General features: G+C 38.7%; 1 protein-coding gene across 1 annotated transcript; it reads right to left on the reverse strand.

Annotated features, from left to right (window-relative positions):
* Positions 1-676: 676 nt before the first annotated feature.
* Positions 677-22,829, reverse strand: LOC128511935 (NACHT, LRR and PYD domains-containing protein 1b allele 3-like). The gene is made up of 15 exons (XM_053484983.1): positions 22,705-22,829; positions 22,490-22,598; positions 15,260-15,435; positions 15,045-15,153; positions 13,279-13,294; positions 12,768-12,781; positions 12,275-12,329; positions 11,495-11,511; positions 6,074-6,150; positions 5,735-5,946; positions 4,813-5,069; positions 4,492-4,608; positions 4,240-4,381; positions 3,280-3,315; positions 677-1,435 (listed from the first exon to the last, which is right to left on the reverse strand). Exons 1-15 carry the CDS (start codon positions 22,827-22,829, stop codon positions 1,161-1,163), a joined length of 1,737 nt encoding a protein of 578 aa, XP_053340958.1. The 3' UTR covers positions 677-1,160.
* Between the last annotated feature and the right edge of the window lie 3,629 nt (positions 22,830-26,458).

Genomic DNA, 26,458 nt, shown 5'->3' on the forward strand with positions numbered 1-26,458 from the left:
CAACGCACGCTTCCACGACTACGGCTTATCTTCACGTCCCAGCACAAACACCACGCTGACGGATTTCCTGACTCACTATCCAACGCTCTCTCCCTGACTTCGACCCAGCGCCACGCTCGCGGCACGATTTCAGCGCCAGCGGATTTCTCTGCTCTGCACGCTCTCACTCATCCTCGACCAGTCAACGCCTCGTTCCTGCACCTGCGTCTGGATCCGCCTCTGCGCACCGACGGACATCACGCCTCTTCATGACCGCTCCTGACAAAATCTGCTAGTCATCATTATCAGTGGCAGGGTCTAATTTTTCAGACTCCCAGCTTCAGCCATGTGCTTACCATTGTTCCAAAATGTATGGACCTAATTACATTCCAAAGTATAAGTAGAGTTACAGGTGGCCCATTCTCTGTGGAGTTTACATGTTTTCCTGAATCCTGTACAATATCAGTGTTATTGTTTACTGCATGCTGTTTCATTTACTCATCCTGTATAATGTTTCAGTTCCAAAAAAATCTCTGATAACCACTGGATGAAATAATTACATTATTTTGTAAATGTACAATAAAATTACAGTAGATATATTATGTTACAGTGTACTTTATATACGGCTACATGCCCCTGTAAAACTGCAGATTTGTTTTGATGTAAATAATCAATCCAGGAGAAATTATGATAGATTTTTACGCATTTAATGTGGTACATTAACAAATAAAATTACAGTAAAAAACAAAAAGGCTTAAAGGGGGGAAAATACAAAAATAATGTGAAATATATACATGATTAGATTATACTGACAGTACAAAAACAAATATAGAAAACTGCATTTAAAACTGTTAATGCTAATCCAGTATTTATATGAAACAAGTTAATTAAAATGGTAAAGATGAATTAAGCATGTTGATATACTATTATAAATTTTTACTTTTACTGTTTTTTTGTTTGATTTTCTGTGTAGTTCAGATAATGGTACTAAAATAAGCAACAGAGACGATATGTCCATATGAGGTCCCTGCATGACGCCAAACCGCTTAAGAACAAAATATTAGAATAAATGCATTTACTATGCTGATCTAAATACAAATTATAACAAAAAGGAAAGACTGTGAGAAGCAAAGTACTTAAAAATGTAAACAAATGTGTCACTACAAAGTCTGCAAGGTCCACTATGCCGAGCTTGAACCAGACTCCAAATCATCCACTAGGCCAGGCATTTTCTTTCTAATGATTTTGTAGACTTCTTGTTTCACAGCTTTTCCTCCTGAGTTGAGAACACTATACAAAAGCCTCATTTGCTGTTGTGATGTTAATGAAGGTACATTCATTTTATTGTAAATTTCATCACTAATCATGTTCTTGCTTTTTAGACAGTCAGCGATTTCCATTACTGATGAAACTCTCTGAATCAGCGTTTCTCTGTGTTGATCCATAAAGTCAGCACCTGTATAAAAATTAAGCATTGCAAATTTTAATCATGTACACTGTAAAATATTTCCAGTAGCAGCATTTGAGTTAGTCATATTTTTTTTATAAATATTTTAAGAAAGTTAGGCCTCTATATAAAGAGTTCGATAGACACAAACATTTGAATGCATTATAAGGTCCTCAGTAAATAAAGGGAACACTTAAATCACACATAAGATCTGATCCATTAATTATTCAAGTTAAAAATATTTACTAATGTATATTGTATCATTTGTTCAGAACAAAATGACATAATGATTAGACATAAAAGTGAATATCTAAAATTAAAAGCTCATCCAAAGTGTGTGATTTTCATCCCAGACCCTGTGTGTCTGAATGCCTTCCTGACAACGTCTGGGCATGAGTTCACAGATGGTGTCAGTGGATCTCTTTCTAGACCTGGATCAGGGTATCGGAGAGCTCCTGCCCAGTCTTTGGTGGTACTTGGTGGCATCCAGAGCGACTTACAAAAAGTGCTTTAATGTTTACATCATTGGATACATACTTACACTGGGTTAACTAGGTTAATAAATAAGTGCCATTAGTCCAACACAACTGGGAAGAGTTTTTAGTCCAAGTACTGGAGAAACAGATGCGTCTTGAGTCGTCGTTTAAAGATAGTTAAAGATATTTTTAGCTTTGTAGGCAAGCATCAGTGTTTTGAATTTGATGCGGGCAGCTACAGGAAGCCAGTGCAGGGAGCGGAGGAGTGGGGTGGTGTGGGAGAACTTGGGAAGGTTAAAAACGAGACGTGCTGCTGCATTCTGGATCAGTTGCAGAGGACGAATCGTGGACAGAGGCAGGCCTGCCAGGAGTGAGTTGCAGTAATCCAGTCTTGAAATAACAAGGGACTGAACAAGCACCTGAGTAGCCTGTGAAGAAAGAAATGGGCGAATTCTTCTGATATTGTAAAAAAGAAATCGACAAGAGCGAGTAAGGGTTGCGATGTGTGGGGAAAACGACAAATGATTGTCCACGGTTACCCCAAGATTGGCGGCGGTGGCTGAATGAGTGATTTGGTTGTTGTCCAGGGATATCACAAGGTCTTGACCTGGGCATGAGTCACAAGGGATAAACAACAGTTCGGTTTTATACATGATGCACAATGTCCCATACTGTAGGTGCTCAACTGGATTTTTGTCAGGGGAACATGAGGTCATGAACAACAAACCGGTCATGCTCAATGATTTAACAGGCAGCATAACATTTTACAATGGTGTTTCTGGACTCTTTATACCTGACACATGTGCTCAGTGTTAACCTCCTCCCATCTGTAAGGAAAACGGGGCACCAGTGCCAATTCATTTGTGTTTTCTGGTAAATGCCAATCAAGTTGCACAGAACTGGGCTGTGAACGCCATCTTTCAGCTGCATGTATGGATGTGCCATATTGGAGGAACTAGACTACCTGTGCATCCTGATTGGGCTGCTGGTACTGCCTCATGCTACCACTAGTGATAAGGACGCAAAACTTGCGAATCAGTCAGGAAGAATAAGGACAGAGTATTGGTCATGGTTGCAAAACCATTCCCTTTTTATGGCTTGTCTTGCTTTTCTCTCTCCATTGCACCTGTTGTCACTTTTATTTGTACCAAAGCAGGTGAATCTAATTTACAATCACTTCTGATTTCTAAATGGACAGATTGATATCACTTAAGTTTAACTGACTTGCTGTTATACGGTTATCATTAAGTGTTCCCTTAATTCTTATTTTATTATTTTTTTCAGCAGTTTAACTACCTGTTAATCTAAAATCTAAAACGGTTGCATCTTATTTCCAGTGGTTAAGATGAAAGTGAAATGTATGACAGCCTTACTTACCTGTTGTATCTGATTTGGATGAGGCTGCTTCTGTATCTGATGTGACGATATAAAAAAATGAATTCAGTAACTACTAGTAGAGCTGTGGGTGTGTCAACTTAATACTCAATATACTGTATACTGGATCTTGAAACAAAATATAGCATAAAACAATACTTTTGCATTGCATGACCCCCATTCTATCTGTGAAGCCGTGCCAGTGTTAAATAGGTAAACCAGTGTTAAATAGTGTTTCTAGGTCAAAAAGTCACCATGTGTAAAATATTTTTTAGCACAGCATTATCAGCACCATCTTCAACGTCAGTAAAATATGTTTCAAATTCATGTTTTTACTACTATTTGAACTTCAGACAAAGATGTGATACGAGGGTGAAAGGCTTTGTCCTAAAAAAGCCTTCATAGCCCAACAATTCTTCTCTCAAAAAGAAAGAACATTCTACAGGCCTTCCATATGTTTTCATTTTTCCCTATTTCATGTCCAGCAGTCTACCTCATTATAAACCTAGTTCAGGTCAGTTTTTATTTAGGTGTACATTTGTATTCTTGTATTAATTCTACTTAAATCAATCTTTTATTGCTGTTGGTGGAGCATTCTCAGAGACAAGCCTATACTTTATTTAATACACAATCTTTATTTTATATGTTTTTTTCTTTCATTTCTAGACTGCTTCCGTAAAATTGTCCATGAAATACCACAAGTCAACAGGCCACACCCACACTTGACATTACTATTCATATTGGTTAACTCTTGCCCTGTGCCAAACCCAGTTTTTATTTATTTTTTTAATAAATAAAGACAGCAGAGGTAGCAAACGCTACAAGCCATCAAGAAAGTTGAGATACTTAGTAACCTAAGCAAATATTGATGTCTTCCTATTTTAAAATAATACCTTACCAACCCATTTATACCAGCTCCTCCTGAACATGCACACACACATATATTTTTCAAAAATTGCTTACCTGATAGCAAGACCAGGCGCGACCACACCTCCTTCTTTTTTTCATCCAAAAGACCTAAAGTGACTTCATCAACCTTTGTACTAAAGAATACCTCAAATGTAGGGTGATAGTTGGGGCCATAGTCAGAATAAAACTTCTCACACTAAGGAAACAGGTGATGAAATATTTTTGAATTAATGTCTAAAGTCAACCATGCCTTATTAAAGACCAAAATGATAATATATTTGTATAAGGGTATGACCTGTCTCTTACCTCTGGTTGGATCTCATTGTCAGTATTTTTAGAAAAAGGCCAGTATTTTTTACCAGGGGTTAGTTCACATGTGGCGCTCGTCTCAATGTACATTTTGTTCTCATGCCGTTTCTGCACCTTCAGGGGAAAACAGAATTAAATGGTATTCCATTTAAATGCTGAATTAAGTTTCCTAGAAATAAACGATTTAGTAAAATTGTCTGTCACTGAAGGGTCTAACAATACAAATGATGAAAATGGCGACACCATCAGGATAAAACACACTTTACACAGGCCATATTAAAGATAATAATAAAATATGTATTCATTAAAGAAGATTACCTCTACAATTGGCACATTTCCTGGCAGAAGGTGTACGTTCAGTTGACTTTTCCTGTGCTTTCCTTTGAGTTTTTTATGGAAGAGTATAACCTGAGCTTTTATAGGATAATCTTGGAATATCAGTGCTCTTAAGAGACCGAAGCGGGAGAGATTGTGAATGTCTATGATGACATGTGTGTCTGTTACTAGTAGTTGCTGAATGATCTCCACATTACCACCAGTCACATGGCCCACAGTAAGACCCACCTCATCTGTACCTGAAAAATATAATTAATCAGTGTTTTAGATAATAACAACAAACAGAAATTAGTGGATATTTTCCGCCAGCACCGGAGAATGGAGGCTTTGATTTACTACATTTATTGTTGTGCATACTTTGATATAATGAATTAAGTCAAATTCAAATTCAAATTCAAATTTTATTTGTCACATACACAAACATACACAGTACGAAATGTAGTGAAATGCATTATACGACTGCCATTGACCCTAAAAGAGAGTTACATTTTACAAATAAGAAATAAATATGAATAAAAGAAATACGATAGAAATTAAATTAAAAAATTAAATTAAACTAGGAAAAATAGAACTAAAAATAAAAATAGAAATGTGCTAGGAAAAAAATAGAACTAGAAATAAAAATAGAAATATGATGTACAAAATAGAAATATACTGTGCAAATTGAAATATACTGTACGGTGTGTGCAAATATGCATAGAGCAAAGTGTCTTAGTGCAGAGGTTATTAAAGTCATGTGCACATGCAAATTTGTGGTCATTTTAAATATATCTGGGCAAACTGGAATAGAATAATCACACACAATTACTGTAATATTTTAATTAAGTTTTTACTTAAGCTGCTTATAATCATGTATATCATTGTTAACCATGAATTGATAAAAGCTATCCATGAGTCAACTTACGGGTCTCACAATGTGGAAGATGTAGTTTCCTGATTGAACCTTTATGGCAGTTAATACTGTACAGAGGTCCTGCAGGCTCCTTTGGGCCTAATCCATCCAGCGGACAGCTGTCCCAGGACACTATTCTGTACAGCACTTCCCCTTCCCCTTCCATCTCAAAAATAAGCTGGGTCACTTTGCATTTATACTGACCAGCATGAGTCCACAGAAACCTGAACACAATATGAAGGTAATGTCCTATTATGATATTGTCAATATCTTCAACAATTAAAAATATTATATAATAATCTGGCACTGATTTATCCATACTTGCAAGGTGAAATAAATTAGGCACATTACCTGTACTCATCTTTGGTCTTATCCTCAACACATTGTTTACCCAATTCTGGAATGGAGACTTCCACTTCTGATGAGTGCTGTTAAACAAAGACAGGAGACATGAGGTAGATTAGCAATCAAACTTTACACATTTTAAATGATTTGAGATTAAAAAAAAAAGTACTGCAAACTGAGAAAATAAGTTTTGTATATTTTCTTTGAATCACAAAAACAATGAAAGCACAAACTGCAAAATATGTGACAGTGGTTTGGGGTTTATACAGTAAATATGAATTTGTGTCATTTTTCAAAAAGCCATAACTCTAGTGGTGTTTGTAGTAATTTATGTATGTTATTATCAATCTAAGTTTTCATTCACTAAGGTTTGGCTTCGAATACAGCGCACAGTGTGATGGTGAGTGTAAAAATGAATGCTCATGGTCTTTCTCAATCTGAGTCCTGGGCCCGTATTTACTAAGCGTCTCAGAGTAGGAAATCGCTCCTGAGCTCCTAAGTTCCATTTTGTTCCTACTTTCTGGAGTAGGAGTAAGAGCGATTTATAAACAAACAAGCTGCATTCATGAAGTTGTGTGCATCATCCATGGCACACACATTAAAATAATTGTATTTACACTACTCACAATAAGTTAGCGATATTGTGAGAGACTTAGTGGATGTCATACTGTACATACGGTGTTTGGTTCACTTCAGACATTTTTGGGATAGGGTGGCATTTGTATTGGGGTGCTAGACACACCTCCTTTTGTGTTTTTCATGTAATAGTCTCATTGTGTACAGGTGTGTCTTATATGGGGGCCAATGCCAAAAGACAACCTTTTTCAATGTGGCATCAATTTCAACATTCTGTGGGTGAAAATTGTTCTGTGGGTGAAAATTGTTCTGTGGGTGAAAAAGTTCATCATTCAAACAGCCTTGAACCCACGACGTCACTTTACTGACGAGCAGTGCCACCTGGCCATGGTGCGTCTTCGGGTCAGTGACAGGCAGTCAGATGTTGCTCGTGAACTTGGTGTGTCTCAAAGTGTCATCAGCAGACTTGCATCAAGACACAGAACTCAAAATCCCATCATCATCCCCCAATTCCACAATATCACAAAAACAGCCTTTTTCCATCTTAGAAATATTGCCAAACTTAGGAGTATCCTATCCGTATCTGATGCAGAAAAACTAGTTCATGCATTCATGACCTCCAGACTGGACTATTGTAATGCACTACTAGGTGGTTGTCCTGCATCCTCAATAAACAAGCTACAGTTAGTCCAAAATGCAGCCGCCAGGGTTCTCACTAGATCCAGAAAATATGATCATATAACACCTATATTATCATCCCTGCACTGGCTACCTGTTCAATTTAGAATTAATTACAAAATAGTACTACTTACATACAAGGCTTTAAATGGTTTAGCTCCCTCATACCTAACCAGTCTTTTGATACGCTATAATCCACCACGTCCCTTAAGATCACAAAACTCCGGACTTCTGGTAATTCCCAGAATTTTAAAATCTACAAAAGGGGGCAGGGCATTTTCATATTTGGCTCCAAAGCTTTGGAATAGCCTTCCAGACACTGTTCGGGGAGCAGACACGGTTTCCCAATTCAAAAGTAGGCTCAAGACGTATCTCTTTAATCTGGCATACGCGTAACTCAACCCATAACCTCATACTCCATTACACTTATCCTGAATGGCAACTACGCTAATTCTCTCCATCTTTTCTGTATTTTTCTACCCATCCTGAGACATCTGGAGATTGTGCCAGCTTCAGTAGACAAAGGCCAACCCTGCGAGGTTTCTAAAGCATCTTGAGAAGGACCTGCTCCAGCTAGATTCTGCTTTATGATGGCTGGAGCTACACATCCTGCTCCTGTGCTTCCAGTGATCTGACCCCATCTGCCCTCTGCACCTACTGCTGAACTGAATCTACACAACTTCTGATATATTGAACTTTCACCTGCACAACATACTTGATGTTATTTCTATCTGTTATCACCCAGATGAGGATGGGTTCCCTGTTGAGTCTGGTTCCTCTCAAGGTTTCTTCCTATTGCCATCTCAGGGAGTTTTTCCTTGCCACTGTCGCCGTCACCCTTGGCTTGCTCATCAGAGACATTTCATTCATCATTCATTCATTTAATTATTATCTAGACACATTTTTCTCACACATACACACTTCCAAATATTTTCTTTCCTTTTCTTTCTTAAAAAAAAAAAAAAAAAATCTTTCATTTTTTTTCTTGTGAAGCTGCTTTGGGACAATGACCATTGTTAAAAGCGCTATATAAATAAAATTGAATTGAATTGAATTGAAATTCCGCCAGCACACCCACAACTTTCTGTTCATGGATGATAATGCTTCACCACATCGTGGCAGAATTGTCACAGCTCAACTTCAGGAAGTTGGAGTGACTCATATGGTATGGCCATCAATGTCCCCTGACCTGAACCCCATAGAGCACGTCTGGGACCAGTTGAAGCAAAGACTTGATAATCGTACCCCATCCCCACGTGATCTGGCAGAACTGCGTGTAGCACTTGTGGAAGAGTGGAACGCATTGCCTCAGAACAACATCATGAGGCTAGTGAGGAGCATAAGACATTGCTGTCAAGCTGTCATTGCGGCAAATGGTGGAAACACCCGCTACTGACATTGTCAATTTTTGTTTTTTGGGGCTATCCCTGTTATTGTCTAAATTATGGGGGTAATAAATATTAAACTAACGAAAATCGTGTTTCTTCTCATACATTATTAGTAATATCAAAGGGAACTTTTACCAATTGCATTCAAATTCAGAGCAAATAGGAAAAGCATCCATGTAAATATCCCTAACTTATTGTGAGTAGTGTATATATAAATATTATATAATTATATTAAGTTATTTAAGTGTACACAACATTTTTTTCTTTATATTCTTTGCTATAAGAATCACATCATCACTTCAGTAACATGGTGTACTCCCATTTTTGACACTCCTTGGGGGTACGAGCAGCAAACTGACAAATGGCATTGAAATTTTTTTAGAATTGATGTCCACTTACTTTTAATTTTTAGACATTCTGGCAGACTTTTGCTGTAATTGTTTAACTTTTTACTCCCTCCTTTGCAAGCAAAATGCACTCATCTTCTTTCCAGTTTCTTCAAATTATGAGTGGAATAGTTGTGATTGAGGACAACGTCTGATTAGGACAACGTCATGCAACTGAGTCACACATCCATTGGCTGTGTTTTGTCTGTGTTTCCTTTTTCCACCGTTTAAAACTATAATAACCTGTCAAAACAATGTCACCCCCATTTAAGAAATCTGACATCCGCCATCTTCTTAATGCCAAAATATAAAGAAAGGCTTACGAGAAGGAAGCCCAAGCTCAGAGGGATGTCACGTGCTAGACAGAACAATCGGTGGCCACCTTATAGGTCACACTTCATGGCACAGACTGGGACATGTTTCAGCACAGCACTGATTACATCAAAGTGTTTATGGAAGCAGTTATTGGATTAATCAGGAAACTAGCAAATGATACCATGCAAAAAGTGACCATCAGGGTGACATGGACTCGTACAAGGCTGCATCATACAAGGAGGCAAAGCAGTGCTATGGGAGTGACTCTAGGAACCTGTGGCAGGGAATAAATGTAATAACAGACTATAAAGCACTAACCTCCAGTATAACAAACACAGACCTGACTCTGGCATATAAGCTTCTATACTAGCTTAGAGGCTGCAGCTAACAATGCTTGCTAAACAATTGCTAATACAAATGGCTGCAGACATGAAGAAGACAAGGAGTTAACAGTGGACTTCAGTGAACAAAACAGGTGAGAAACTACCAGACCCCGTAATCAAAGAAAGCTTCGTGGAGAGAGTGGACAGCTTCAGATACCTCAGTGTTTACATCACACAGGCCACATCAACACTATGGTGAAAAAGACCCGGCACCATACAGTAGAGAGCATCCTGACAAAACACATCACAACCTGGTGTAGGAACAGCTACATGAAGAAGAGACGAGTTCTACAGAGGGTTGTGCAATCAGCTTAGTGCATCATCGGCACCAGGCTCCCTGACCTGCACTTAATCTACAGCAAGCGGTACTGGACCAAGGCCAGGGCACATAATAACTAAACGTCTAAGAATCACCCATAAGAAATTGCATTCTCTAATGTTTTAACGCCTTTCCGAGTGGTGTTGTGCCCGAGTGCTCGCGAGAAGATCTTAAACAACATTTATGTCCTACTATGAGCTAGAAGTATTTTAAACCCAATAATCCGATCCTTTTAAAAAAAGCCTTTTTTGGCCAACAGTGTATTTCGTTTATGTATTAATAATAGTGTTTGCTTAGTTTTAAACACAGGGATGAACTTCTTGGTATTTTTCAAACAACAACAAAAACCAATTAGTTGGTATTCTTAGAAAAGATTGAAAATAATTTCACCATAGTGACATGATAAACTAAAGTGTGACCTGTATTTAACATACCAGGTTTTTTCGATCTTGTAATCAGTTAGTCAGCCTATTTAAATGATGTTCACTCTGCTGCTTGGTACCATAGTGGGTACTACAGTGAACATGGACCAGTAAAAGCAAACAAGAGAGTTGTCTGAGGAGATCACAAAAAAGTTATCCATAACCATATCAAAGGCTATCAGAACATCTCCAAGCAGATTAATATTCCTGTGGCTACAGCGGCAAATATTATTAACAAGTTTACTGGACATTGCCTTAAGAATAAATCAGCTATAGGATAACATGAATGGGGACCAAAGAGCCAAGGGCTCTTCTGAGCAGGCTTTAAGCAAAACTGGATTTAATGAAAGACAACCCAGGAGGATGCCACTGTTGAGAGTAACTCATACAATAAGTAATAAATAAGCCAGACTACAGTAGAATGTGCCAAAATTAAATGTTTCTGCAAGAATGTCCTTCAGACAGATAAGACAAAATCGAAAGTCTTTGGCAGTTCACATCAGCTGTATGTTTACAGACACACAATTTTTAAAGAAGATCGCTGTACCTACTGTGAAACATGGAGAAGGCTTGGTTATGTTCTGGGGCTGTTTTGCTGTGTCTGGCGCAGGGTATATTAAATCTGTCCTGGGCACAAAGAAATCTCAAGACTATCCAGGTGTCCTGGAGCCAAACATACTTCCCAGTGTCAGGAAGCTCAGTCTCAGGACATGGGTCCTCCAACAGGATAATGGCCCAAAACACTTGGTTAAAATTACCCAAGAATGGCTAAGAACATAAGACTATTTTGAAGAGTCCTTCCATGAGCTCTGATCTAAACCCTACCAAAAACTGTAGAAAAAGCTGAACATGCAGTCTGCAGAAGACCTCAAACCTGAGATGGAGCAGTTTGCTTATGACCAGTGGACCAAACTACCTGTGGTTTTTTATTATTATTCGTTATTCGAAATGTTTACTCACCCGATCAACGCTGGACACTATGTACAGATAAAAGGACAAAGAACGCAAAGTAAGATTGTTTCCCCAAAATATTTTGTCTACAAATACATCACTATTGTGTGTTTTATTTGCTAGATTTTAGAGTTTAGTTTTAGCTATAAATTCTTTTGTGGCTGTTCTCAAAAAGTTCATTTTATTTGGTTGTTTTAGTAACTTGTTGGCCCCTCCCCCTTTATACAATATTATTGAAATTGAATACTAAATCCTCTCGTACTCTGTAGATATACTGTAAACCTGTACACTACAGTAATGTTAACCAGGTAATGTTCTAGTGATTTAGACGTGCTGTCCAGTTCCGCTTAGTGATTTTTAGCTCAGTTTCAGTTTCTGATCTACTTTTTACTGTATATAAAAATATTAGATATTATTTTTGATTAGATATTATCAATAATAAATAAGCAAAAATAAGGAGATAGGAAACTAGAATTAAAAATTTAGTTTAATCTGAGTCGTAAACCTCTATAGATTTGTACTCATTCGATTACCTATAGAGCTATACATATTTAAAATGACTGATGTATTTTCTTCCAGTAGCAGTCACATCCATTTCCTTTTTTGTTTTTAAATTTCATCCTATTTATTTATTTATTTATTTATTTTCACTATGTGCATAAATAATACCCTTATTAATAATGACAAGTTGTGAATTTCAGACTGCATGCTTACTGGAGATTATTGAGAACTTCAGGCTGTAGAAATCAACACAGGTGTGTTTACTTTTGTAGCTCCTTCCATACTTACAAGTCAGTAGAGCATCCATTTTCATTCTCTTCTCTTCTGTCCCTTTTCTGTCGCTCTGTGGAAGAGAATAAATCAGTGTCAAGGTTTTATACTCGACTACCATTGTCATTGTTAAAGACGCTATACAAATCAAATTTAATTGAACTGATAAAAGTGGAATCTCGATTTTCACTGAAAATATTTGTTTTTATTTGATACCTGGATAAAAATCAAACATATCTCTTATAAATATCAGTTTTGATCATTAGTGTGAAAGTTATTTATGGTACACGTCTCAGCAGTCCAGTGGGGTTACACACAGGTGCATTGTGGGAAATAAGCTGACTGATGGAAGTAAATCTCACTTATCTCACTGATCAGAGTCCTTCACATAAACAACATGTGAAAATATTTTTATGTTTCTATTTGATCCCTGAATTAAAATCTATTACATGTAACAAGGTTATAAAATGTCAGACTTAATCATTTATGTGAAGTTGAGTTATTTACTTACCCATGCTGAAGGTCCTGTGTGGAAAGAGAAAAAAACGTATGCTTTATGTCAGAATGGCTGTTAAACAACAATCATCACTCTCTGCTTTTACTACAAAGATGTTCAGCTATATTTTTACTATTTTTATTAAAATATAACATTACATTATACTGTATAACTTCATGGATAACGTAACTTCATGGAGTGTTATGTGTCACTATATAAGAAGTGAAAATGTGGAGCATCAACATATTGAATCATATTTTATCTGGATCAGGGAAAAATGTGGTTATCAGTGTGTAGGTCAGATGTGTGTGTGTGTAGGACACTAATGACAAACTAGACAACAGCATGATGAATGTTCTGCCAGCGATCACAGTCTGTTGTGTTCACTACACTATGCTCATGATGCTCATTAATCTATGTGCTATTGCACTCTGAACACACAGCACAGTCCAATCTATTTCATCTGCACAATAAATATATTATTCATGCAGCATCAACACATCAATATCTGTTACAAGAGACTCACCCTCTTCCTCATCATCCTGTAAAGGTAAATTATAGAGAGTGAAGATTTAATACATGATTACAAATGTGAATTGTTCCATGTGAAAATGTGAAAGTAACTGTTACTCTGGTTAAAACACAGCTGATGTGTGTCTTAATAAAAAAGAGGAAAACTAGACAACAATCAGTCATCACACACAGTAAATCTGTATAATGTAGCATTGTGCTAATATACCGCTAGTTCCCCTTAAGGAACATAAATATCTTGTGATTTATTGGAAAATACTAAGTATACCAATATACAGTATGTCAGTATATGTCCATTTCCCCCTGTGTATTTTAAATCTATAGTTAAATATTCTGTAATATATCTATGTGCTATTGTAGTACATAAAGGAATATACAGAATATCAGATTCCCACTTCCTTTAATTAAAACACAGACATTTATCAATGTAAAAAACTGAACAGATAACAGAATGATGTGCTATGCTACTGCCTCGTCTATATATTGGTTACGACAGCATATGATATGTCACAGTAGACTTGGGAAGATGTGTGATCTCGTTCTGTTTTTCTCTCTTTCACTCCTAAATCCCTCTCTCCTATTATAGAAGTTTTATAAATGAAGTGAAGGACTTCTGTTCTCAGTTCAGTCAGGTTGTCTTTATGCTGTGTGCATTAACATGACTTACTACTGTTAGCTTAAAGAGACTAAACGCTAGGCCGAGTCAACTCGTCAATGCTTTTTCACAATATGGTGTGATTGTTATGCAGAGCGAATGATGGCAATTATTCTGTCTACAAGCACTGAACACTGTTAAAGCTCTGATTTATGTTTATTGTGTAGTGTAGGGAAATGTCATGTCACTCTGTGTTTCAGTAATAATACTGAATGCTGGCGTATAATCACAAATCCATGGGACAATAATATACAGTTGTGTGAAAAAGTGTTTGCCCCCTTACTGATTTCTTATTCTTTGCATGTTTGTCACACTTTAATGTTTCAGATCATCAGACAAATTTAAACATTAGTCGAAGATAACACAAGTAAACACATCATGCCGTTTTTAAATGAAGGTTTTTATTAATAAGGAAAACAAAATCCAAAACTACATAGCCCTGTGTGAAAAATAATAACTGGTTGGGCCACCCTTAGCGACAACAACTGCAATCAAGCGTTTTTGATAACTTGCAATGAGCCTGTTACAGCACTGTGGAGGAATTTTGGACACATCTTTGCAGAATTATTGTAATTCAGCCACATTGGAAGGTTTTTGGGCATGAACCGCATTTTTAAGGTCATGCCACAGCATCTCAATTAGATTCAGGTCAGGACTTTGACTAGGCCACTTCAAAGTCTTCATTTAGTTTTTCTTTAGCCCTTCAGAAGTGGACTTGCTGGTGTGCTTCAGATCATATTCCTGCTGCAAAACGCAAGTTTGCTTCAGCTTGAGGTCACAAACAAATGGCCGGACATTCTCCTTTAGGATATTTTGGTACATTCATGGTTCCATTTACCGCAGCACGTCTTCCAGGTCCTAAAGCAGCAAAACAGCCCCAGACCTTCATACTACTACGTCCAGTTTATTTTACTGTCCGTATGATGTTCTTTTCATATGTTGATGGCAAGTAATTTGAAGTTGTTTACTCTCTCCACCTCGACGCCATCGATGTAGATAGTAGACTATAGGAGGCATGGGATCAGATCCTCCCCTATCATCTTCTTTGTTTTTGTGACATTCAGAAGAAGGTTATTGGCTTTGCACCAGCTGGTTAGTGCCCTGACCTCTTTTCTGTGCGCAGTCTCATCCAGATCTGTGATGAGACCTAGAATGGTCATGTCACTCGCAAACTCGTAGATGTAGTTTGAGCTATGTTTAGCAGTGCAGTCATAACTGAACAGAGAGTACAGAAGAGGGTTGGGGACACAACCCCTGTAGTGCACCTGTACTGAGGGTTACTGATGATAAAGTGTGGCTAGCAATTTTTACCACCTGTGACCTGCTGGTTAGAAAGTCAAAGATCCAGCTGCACATGGAGATATCCAGAACCAGATCAGCAAGATTCTTAACCAGTTTGGAGAGGATGATGGTGTTGAATTCAGAGCTGTAGTCTACATAGAGCATTCTCACGTATGTGTTCCCTCTGTTCAGGTGGGTGAGAGCGGTGTGTGATGCCTTAAAGATGGTAGGGAACAAGGATTGGTTCAGAGATTTTCTGAATTGAAGGCAGATGTCCTAACTCTCAGCTTAGTGCGGATCTTCTGATTCACCCACAGGCTTTGGCTGGGGTAGAAGCAGAGTGGGATTTAGGAACAGTGTCATCAATGCACTTACGGATATAGCCTATAATAGAGTAAGCGTATTCATTGATGTTGCTATCAGCTGCATCCTTGAACATCTGCCAATCAGTTGTTCTAAATCAGTACATTAACGCCTAGTCAGTCTCCCTGGTCCATTTATGAATGTCTCTGAGAACCGGTTTACCTTGTTTTAGCTTTTGTCTGTATGCTGGTAACAACTGAATTGAGCAGTGGTCTGATTTCCCCAAAAGCAGGCCAGGGGAGATGTTTATAACAGTCTCTGAAAGGAGTGTAAAAATGATCAAGAGTTTGCTCTCCTCTGGTGGGAAAAGTAATGTGCTGTTGATATTTTGGAAGCACCTTTTTCATATTAGCTCTGTTAAAGTCCCCCAAAACAATAAAAGCAGCATCTGGGTGTGAGTTTTCCAGTCCGTTTATAACCTTGTACAGTTCCTCCAATGCTTGTGATTCGTCAGCCTGTGGGTGAATGTAAACAGCTGTAAGGAGTACTGTGCTGAACTCTCTGGGGAGGTAGAATGGCCTAACTTTAATGTTCAGCAGCTCTAGGTCAGGTGAGCAGTGAGCTATTAACACACAGACATCTGTAGCTAAATTAACCATAAAGCATACTCCCCGCCCCTCAAATTGTCTGCGTTTTCTGTTCTACTAGACGGTAGATGGAAAAGTTGTCCGACTTAACACAACAATCCCTGATGTCCTGATAGTATTTAATCCGTGCATGCAGTTTATCTAGTTTATTATCGGACTGGACGTCTGCAAGCAGTATGGAGGGCAGAGAGGGTCTGTTGTTTCTCTGCCTGGTTCTGCACAGCACGCCTGAATGCTTCCCTCTCCTTGTTTTCCTCAAGCGGCGTCCGCATTAACAAAGGATCAAGGGAAGTACACTGCTCGCTGTTTATAAAGACAATGATTTAATTAATTCATTATAATTCGGTCTCAGTTGTAGGAGTGAGTTGCGACTATATTGAAAGTGCGAAAGTGCAGGACAAATGAAACTGAATAGAAATAAAAGACATTTAAACAAAAGTTTACTGAGTTGTATCGGCGCTCTCGTCAGTGCTGCCATCCTGCGGCACAACAGGAAGTTCTCAGAGTGTAACAAACATGCAAAAAAATAAGAAATCAGTAAGGGGGCAAACACTTTTTCACACAACTGTAAGTGAAGAGAGAGTAAGTGTGATTGTTATGCAGAGCGAGTGATGGCAATTATTCTGTCTACAAGCACTGAACACTGTTAAAGCTCTGATTTATGTTTATTGTGAAGTGTCAGGAAATGTCATGTCACTCTGTGTTTCAGTAAGAACACAATTATAAAACAGCTTATTGAAATAATACAAAAATACTGATATGTTACTTGGACACTTGCAGAATAGACAACTGTTCCATCCAGAGGAATCCTGGGAAATGTTATATTTTTATTCTTATATGATTCTGTATGAGATTTTGATGGAATCTGGCAGTGGTTTGTGTTATATGTTACATGTTTGTTGTGTCTTTTACTCGACATGGTAAACGTCTCTGTCTACATTATTGCAGTGCAGTGGGGTTACACACAGGTGCATTGTGGGAAAGAAGCTGACTGATAGAAGTGGAATCTCACTTACTGATCAGAGTCCACATAAACATCATTTGAAAATGTTTTTATGTTTCTATTTGATCTCTCAATTAAAATATAATACATGTAATAAGTTTATAAAATATAAGTGGCGGTAAGTCATACCCTAGATTCCAATCATATTAACCACATTACAACTCACCATACTGATAGCCGCGTGCAATTAGCTTGTCCCATAGAAATTGTGTCTGTTCCCCGAAGAGTGAGAAAAAAGAATAAATTCGTGACATTCGCCGAAACAATCTGATAACCATAAACCTCAAAAAAAGTCCAAATATGTGATCAAAATCTACCTCTATAGTTTGGACTTCTCAACATCAGAATTCTTGCGCCTAAAGCACTTATTGTTAATGAAATGATCTCAGATTATTGCCTTGATGCACTCTGTCTCACCGAAACCTGGCTTAGACCAAATTAATATATTGGTCTGAATGAGTCATCTCCATTAGGATATTTCTATAAGCATGAGCCCCGTCTAACTGGTCATTTGAAGTGCTTATCATTAATGTTGCACTCAAAGAGATACATAAACCCTTGCTATATTTTACAGTGGCCACCGTGTACAGATGCCCAGAGCCATATCATTGATTTTCTTAAAGAGTTTGGACATCTGCTATCAGACCTATTGATTAACTCTGACAAAATGTTGATAGCAGGACACTTTAACATTCATGTAGATGATGCTAACGACGCTTTAGCACTTGCATTTATGGATTTACTAAATTCCTTTGGGGTTATCAAATTATAAATGAAGCAACTCACAGCTGTAATCATATGCTAGATTTAATTATATCCCATGCTATAGATGTCTCCAATATAGCGATTTTACCTCAAAGTGATGATATCACAGATCATCACCTCCTAATATATACTCTATCTGTAGAACAGATTAGCTGTGTCTCCCCCACGTTATCGATTTGGTAGAAATATGAATCGGACTACTTCACAAGACAGATTCACAAGTAATCTGCTGGATCTGTCCCAATTTCTTATTAGACCCCTAAATGCAGACGATCTGGATGAAATGACTAGCAGCATGGGCACTATTTTTACCAGTACATTAGACACTGTTGCTCCCATCAGATTAAAAAAAGTCAGAGATAAAACACTTGCCCCTTGGTACAATAGTCATACTCGCGCCATAAAGAGAGCAACCCGTAACCTCGAGCGAAAATGGTGAAAAACTAAATTAGAAGTTTTTAAAATTGCGTATAAAGACAGTATGTGCAGTTATATATACCTTTCAAGTTGGCAATTATTAAACCTCTTCTTAAAAAATCTAATTTAGACCCGAATGAAATAACAAATTACAGACCGATTTCAAACCTTCTGTTTATATCAAAAATATTAGAAAAGGTAGTATATGCTCAAATATGAACATGCTTGCAGGAAACCAACATCCTTGAAGAATTTCAGTCAGGTTTCAGGCCCCATCATAGTACAGAAACTGCACTAGTTAAAATTGCAAATTACTTGGTTTTAGCTTCGGACCAAGGCTGCATCTCATTACCAGTCTTACTTGATCTTAGTGCTGTATTCGACACTATAGATCATAATATTCTCATAGATCGCTTACAAAATTACATCGGTATCCAGGGACAGGCGTTAAAATGGTTTAGATCATACCTGTCTGATCAATACCCTTTTGTAGATCTAAATGGAGAACCGTCTGGTGTAATGCCAGTGAAATATGGGGTCCCACAAGGGTCAGTTTTAGGACCTCTGCTGTTCTCAATATACATGCTTCCCTTGGGGGCATTGTTATGCTGATGATACCCAATTATATATCTCAACTAAACCAGACGTAAAACCCAAGTTGTCTAGACTAACTGAGTGTGTCCAGGATATAAAAGATTGGATGACCAATAACTTTCTTTTACTAAATTCAGATAAGACAGAGATATTACTTATTGGCCCAAAAAACAGTACACAACAGTTTTCACAATTCAGCTTGCGTTTAGAAGGATGTACTGTTACTACCAGCTCGACAGTAAAAGGCCTGGGCAAAATATTAGACAGTAACTTGTCCTTTGAAAATCATATTTCCAATAGCACAAAAACAGCCTTTTTCCATCTTAGAAATATTGCCAAACTTAGGAGCATCTTATCCATATCTGATGCAGAAAAGCTAGTTCATGCATTCATGACCCTCAGACTGGACTATTGTAATGCATTACTAGGTGGTTGTCCTGCATCCTCAATAAACAAGCTTCAGTTAGTCCAAAATGCAGCTGCCAGGGTTCTCACTAGATCATAACCTCATACTCCAGTACATCTATGCTGAATGGCAACTATGCTAATTCTTTCTATCTGTTCTTTATCTTTCTATCCATCCCGAGGCATCTGAGATTGTGCCAGCTTCAGTAGACAAAGGCCGACCCTGCGAGGTTCCTGAGGCATCCAGAGAAGGACCAGCTCCAGCTGGATTCTGCTTTATGATGGTTGGAGCTACACATGCTGCTCCTGTGCTTCCAGTGATCCAGACCCCATCTGCCCTTTGCATCTGCTGAATTATCCCTGTGCTGAACTGGACTTCATGTTAATTTAAAGAACTTGTGTTATATTGAATTTTCAGCTTCATTACCCACATGATGTTATATAATTTCCATCTGTTATCACCCAGATGAGGATGGGCTCCCTGTTGAGTCTGGTTCCTCTCAAGGTTCTTCCTATTGCCATCTCAGGAAGTTTTTCCTTGCCACTGTCGCCATCACCCTTGGCTTGCTCATCAGAGACATTTCATTCATCATTCATTCATCTTATTATTATCTAGACACATTTTTCTCACACATACACACTTCCATAATTTTTCTTTTTTTTTAAATTTCATTTATTTTTGTGAAGTTGCTTTGAGACAATGACCATTGTTAAAAGCGCTATATAAATGAAATTGTATTAATTTGAAATAAAATATCAGTGTTTATCATTAGTGTAAAGTTGAGTTATTTACTTACGAATCCTGAAAAGTCTGTGTAAAACAACAGAGAGAAATGTAACTTTAGATAAAATATAATGAGAGAAACTTATGATTTACAGTCAGAATATCAGCTACACAATCTTTACTGTGCTTTCAGTACAAAGATAATCAGGTACAATTTTTATAATTTGTATAAAATCTCACAAATCATCATGAACATTTTTTCCTTGAATAATAAATGAATAATAAATAATAATATAAATATTATCTCCATTAGATCAGATTGTTCACTAATGTGTGTGTGTCATTTGTAAACACACCTTTAGCTTTTTAACTCTCAGTATCAGTGTGTAGGTCAGATTTGTGTGTGTGTGTGTGTGTGTGTGTGTGTGTGTGTGTGTAGAACACTAATGACAAACTAGACAACAGCATGATGAATGTTCTGCCAGCGATCACAGTCTGTTGTGTTCACTACACTATGCTCATGATGCTCATATATCTATGTGCTATTGCACTCTGAACACACAGCACAGTCCAATCTATTTCATCTGCACAATAAATATATTATTCATGCAGCATCAACACATCACTATCAGAGAAAAGACTTTATACTCACTTAACAGTTCATCCTGTGAAAGTAAATAATAGAGAGTGAAGATTTAATGCATGATTACAAATGTGAATTGTTCCATGTGAAAATGTGAAAGTAACTGTTACTCTGGTTAAAACACAGCTGATGTGTGTCTTAATAAAAAAGAGGAAAACTAGACAACAATCAGTCATCACACACAGTAAATCTGTATAATATAGCATTGTGCTAATATACAGCTAGTTCCCCTTAAGGAACAGAAATATCTTGTGATTTATTGGAAAATACTATGTATACCAATATACAGTATGTCAGTATATGTGCATTTTCCCCTGTGCATTTTAAATCTATAGTTAAATATTCTGTAATATATCTATGTGCTATTGTAGTACATAAAGGAATATACAGAATATCAGATTCCCACTTCCTTTAATTAAAACACAGACATTTATCAATGTAAAAACCTGAAGAGATAACAGAATGATGTGCTTTGCTACTGCCTCGTCTATATATTGGTTACGACAGCATATGATATGTCGCAGTAGACTTGGGAAGATGTGTGATCTCGTTCTGTTTTTCTCTCTTTCACTCCTAAATCCCTCTCTCCTATTATAGAAGTTTTATAAATGAAGTGAAGGACTTCTGTTCTCAGTTCAGTCAGGTTGTCTTTATGCTGTGTGCATTAACATGACTTACTACTGTTAGCTTAAAGAGACTAAACGCTAGGCCGAGTCAACTCTTCAATGCTTTTTCACAATATGGTGTGATTGTTATGCAGAGCGAGTGATGGCAATTATTCTGTCTACAAGCACTGAACACTGTTAAAGCTCTGATTTATGTTTATTGTGTAGTGTAGGGAAATGTCATGTCACTCTGTGTTTCAGTAATAATACTGAATGCTGGAGTATAATCACAAATCCATGGGACAATAATATACAGTTGTGTGAAAAAGTGATTGCCCCCTTACTGATTTCCTTTTCTTTGCATGTTTGTCACACTTTAATGTTTCAGATCATCAGACAAATTTAAACATTAGTCAAAGATAACACAAGTAAACACATCATGCCGTTTTTAAATGAAGGTTTTTATTAATAAGGAAAACAAAATCCAAAACTATATAGCCCTGTGTGAAAAATATTAACTGGTTGCATCCTTAGCGACAACAACTGCAATCAAGCGTTTTTGATAACTTGCAATGAGCCTGTTACAGCACTGTGGAGGAATTTTGGACACATCTTTGCAGAATTATTGTAATTCAGCCACATTGGAAGGTTTTCGGGCATGAACCGCATTTTTAAGGTCATGCCACAGCATCTCAATTAGATTCAGGTCAGGACTTTGACTAGGCCACTTCAAAGTCTTCATTTAGTTTTTCTTTAGCCCTTCAGAAGTGGACTTGCTGGTGTGCTTCAGATCATATTTCTTCTGCAAAACGCAAGTTTGCTTCAGCTTGAGGTCACAAACAAATGGCCGGACATTCTCCTTTAGGATATTTTGGTACATTCATGGTTTCATTTATCGCAGCACGTCTTCCAGGTCCTAAAGCAGCAAAACAGCCTCAGACCTTCATACTACTACGAGCAGTTTATTTTACTGTCCGTATGATGTTCTTTTCATATGTTGATGGCAAGTAATTTGAAGTTGTTTACTCTCTCCATCTCGACGCCATCGATGTAGATAGTAGACTATAGGAGGCATGGGATCAGATCCTCCCCTATCAGCTCCTTTGTTTTTGTGACATTCAGAAGAAGGTTATTGGCTTTGCACCAGCTGGTTACTGCCCTGACCTCTTCTCTGTGCGCAGTCTCATCCAGATCTGTGATGAGACCTAGAATGGTCATGTCACTCGCAAACTCGTAGATGTAGTTTGAGCTATGTTTAGCAGTGCAGTCATAACTGAACAGAGAGTACAGAAGAGGGTTGGGGACACAACCCCTGTAGTGCACCTGTACTGAGGGTTACTGATGATAAAGTGTGGCTAGCGATTTTTACCACCTGTGACCTGCTGGTCAGAAAGTCAAAGATCCAGCTGCACATGGAGATATCCAGAACCAGATCAGCAAGATTCTTAACCAGTTTGGAGAGGATGATGGTGTTGAATTCAGAGCTGTAGTCTACATAGAGCATTCTCACGTATGTGTTCCCTTTGTTCAGGTGGGTGAGAGCGGTGTGTGATGCCTTAAAAATGGTAGGGAACAAGGATTGGTTCAGAGATTTCCTGAATTGAAGGCAGATGTCCGAGCTCTCAGCTTAGTGCGGATCTTCTGATTCACCCACAGGTTTTGGCTGGGGTAGAAGCAGAGTGGGATTTAGGAACAGTGTCTTCAATGCACTTACGGATATAGCCTATAATAGAGTAAGCGTATTCATTGATGTTGCTATCAGCTGCATCCTTGAACATCTGCCAATCAGTTGTTCCAAATCAGTACATTAACGCCTAGTCAGTCTCCCTGGTCCATTTGTGAATGTCTCTGAGAACCGGTTTACCTTGTTTTAGCTTTTGTCTGTATGCTGGTAACAACTGAATTGAGCAGTGGTCTGATTTCCCCAAAAGCAGGCCAGGGGAGATGTTTATAACAGTCTCTGGAAGGAGTGTAAAAATGATCAAGAGTTTGCTCTCCTCTGGTGGGAAAAGTAATGTGCTGTTAATATTTTGGAAGCACCTTTTTCATATTAGCTCTGTTAAAGTCCCCCAAAACAATAAAAGCAGCATCTGGGTGTGAGTTTTCAAGTCAGTTTATAAGCTTATACAGTTCATCCAATGCTTGTGATTCATCAGCCTGTGGGTGAATGTAAACAGCTGTAAGGAGTACTGTGCTGAACTCTCTGGGGAGGTAGAATGGCCTAACTTTAATGTTCAGCAGCTCTAGGTCAGGTGAGCAGTGAGCTATTAACACACAGACATCTGTAGCTAAATTAACCATAAAGCATACTCCCCACCCCTCAAATTGTCTGCGTTTTCTGTTCTACTAGACGGTAGATGGAAAAGTTGTCCGACTTAACACAACAATCCCTGATGTCCTGATAGTATTTAATCCGTGCATGCAGTTTATCTAGTTTATTATCGGACTGGACGTCTGCAAGCAGTATGGACGGCAGAGAGGGTCTGTTGTTTCTCTGCCTGGTTCTGCACAGCACGCCTGAATGCTTCCCTCTCCTTGTTTTCCTCAAGCGGCGTCCGCATAAACAAAGGATCAAGGGAAGTACACTGCTCGCTGTTTATAAAGACAATAATTTAATTAATTCATTATAATTCGGTCTCAGTTGTAGGAGTGAGTTGCGACTATATTGAAAGTGCGAAAGTGCAGGACAAATGAAACTGAATAGAAATAAAAGACATTTAAACAAAAGTTTACTGAGTTGTATCGGCGCTCTCGTCAGTGCTGCCATCCTGCGGCACAACAGGAAGTTCTCAGAGTGTAACAAACATGCAAAAAAATAAGAAATCAGTAAGGGGGCAAACACTTTTTCACACAACTGTAAGTGAAGAGAGAGTAAGTGTGATTGTTATGCAGAGCGAGTGATGGCAATTATTCTGTCTACAAGCACTGAACACTGTTAAAGCTCTGATTTATGTTTATTGTGAAGTGTCAGGAAATGTCATGTCACTCTGTGTTTCAGTAAGAACACAATTATAAGACAGCTTATTGAAATAATACAAAAATACTGATATGTTACTTGGACACTTGCAGAATAGACAACTGTTCCATCCAGAGGAATCCTGGAAAATGTTATATTCTTATTCTTATATGATTCTGTATGATATTCTGATGGAGTCTGGCAGTGGTGTGTGTTATATGTTACATGTTTGTTGTGTCTTTTACTCGACATTTACAACGTCTCTGTCTACATTATTGCAGTGCAGTGGGGTTACACACAGGTGCATTGTGGGAAAGAAGCTGACTGATGGAAGTGGAATCTCACTTATTGATCAGAGTCCTTCACATAAACATCATCTGAAAATAGTTTTATATTTCTATTCGATCTCTCAATTGAAATCTAATACATGTGATAAGTTTATAAAATATCAGTGTTTATCATTAGTGGGAAGTCGAGTTATTTACTTACCCATGCTGAAGGTGTCGTGTAAAATAACAGAGAAAAATGTAATGTTAGATAAAATATAAAGAGAAATACTTATGATTTACAGTCAGAATATCTGCTACACAATCATCACTCTGTGGTTTCAGTACAAACATGTTCAGCTACATTTTGTTTAAGTTTTTAAACTGGTGAATAAAGCAGATGAAGTAAAAATGCTGAGCATCACCACATTGTAATCACATTTTTATCTGTATCATGGAAAATAAAAACAAGTTCTACTGTCCTCCATAAATGTCCATGTCTCCATGTTACTGTCACGGATAAACACCAGAGGGCGCCATGCGCCCAGATTCCATTTTGAGTTGTTTTGTAGTTTTGTGTTCCTTTGTGTTTTCTTTGAGTTTAACCTACACTTCCCAGGATGCACCTTGGTCAGGTGATGGGAACACTCACCTGAACCGATGTAGCTCATTAAGTTTAGTTATAAATAATCTGCCTAAGTCTGGAGTGCTTGTCGTGCATCTGTTATATTAAAGTGCTGATCTGTTCAAGGTTGTATGGGGTTGTGCTTTCTCTGTGTTTATCGGCGTCATGCCAGTTTTCCTAGTTCTTGCTCAGTGCAGTATAGTATGGTTATGTTTTGCTCCTTGTCCTGTTTAGGTCTGGTTATGGTTAGCTCTTGGTCATGTTTAGCTCTGTGTCATGTTTAACTCTGTCATGTTTAGTTGTAGCTGTGACGCATGTGCAGCTGTAACTGTGACCCCGGGGCAATCGGGCTTTGTGTGCAGTCAGCTTGCCACCCGGCGAAACAACTTGGAGCGCGCAGGAGCGAGTGGAGCGACTGCCTGCGGAGCGCTTCAGAGAGAGACTGGAGAGAGTGAGCGAGCGACGCAGCTGGACTGGAGAGGGTCGCGGCTGGCTATTCGACGCATACCCCCAAGGACACAGGACAACGGAGCCAGGGGTAAGGAGGAACCATAAATCATAAATTAGGGATCATGAACGCATGCAAACCCTGCTGGAGATGGGTGCATTGCTCCAGGACTAGCTCGCCCAGCTTGACAGGGAGGCAGAGGCCGCCAAGTCAAGCACCCAATCTCCAGTCAGCCTCAATGGAGGCCTAGAATCTCCAGAGAGCCCAGTGGAGGGCCCGGCCAAGCCAGAGAGCCCAGTGGAGGGCCCGGCCGAGCCAGAGAGCGCAGTGGAGGGCATGAGCCAGCTCCCGCCTCTGCCCAGCTTCGTCGACGACAAGCTACCGCCTCTGCCCTGCTCTGTCGACGACGACCCAGTGCTCCTTCCTCCGCCGCCCGGATTCGGCGACAACCCAGTTCCAGTGCTTCTTCGGTGGAGCAAGCACGACCTCGACAACGTCGTGCTGCTTCCTCCGTCGTCCGACCTTGGCGATGTCGTGCTTGCTTCGACGCCACCCGGCTTCAGTGATGACCCAGCTCCAGTGCTCGCTCCGCCGCCCGACTTTGGCGGCAATCCAGTGCTCACTCCACCCGACAGATTGACCAGCCCAGTGCCTGCTCCACCGCCCTGCCCCGGCAACCATCCTGTCTTGCTAGTCCTGCCACCCTGCCCAGGGGGACTTTTTTATTTATAAATAGTCTGCCTAAGTCTAGAGTGTTTGTCGTGCATCTGTTATGTTAAAGTACTGCTCTGTTCAAGGTTGTATGGGGTTGTGCTTTCATGCCATTTTTCCTATTTCT

Source organism: Clarias gariepinus, chromosome 24 (assembly GCF_024256425.1).
Source record: "Clarias gariepinus isolate MV-2021 ecotype Netherlands chromosome 24, CGAR_prim_01v2, whole genome shotgun sequence".
Classification (NCBI taxonomy): Eukaryota; Metazoa; Chordata; class Actinopteri; order Siluriformes; family Clariidae; genus Clarias; species Clarias gariepinus.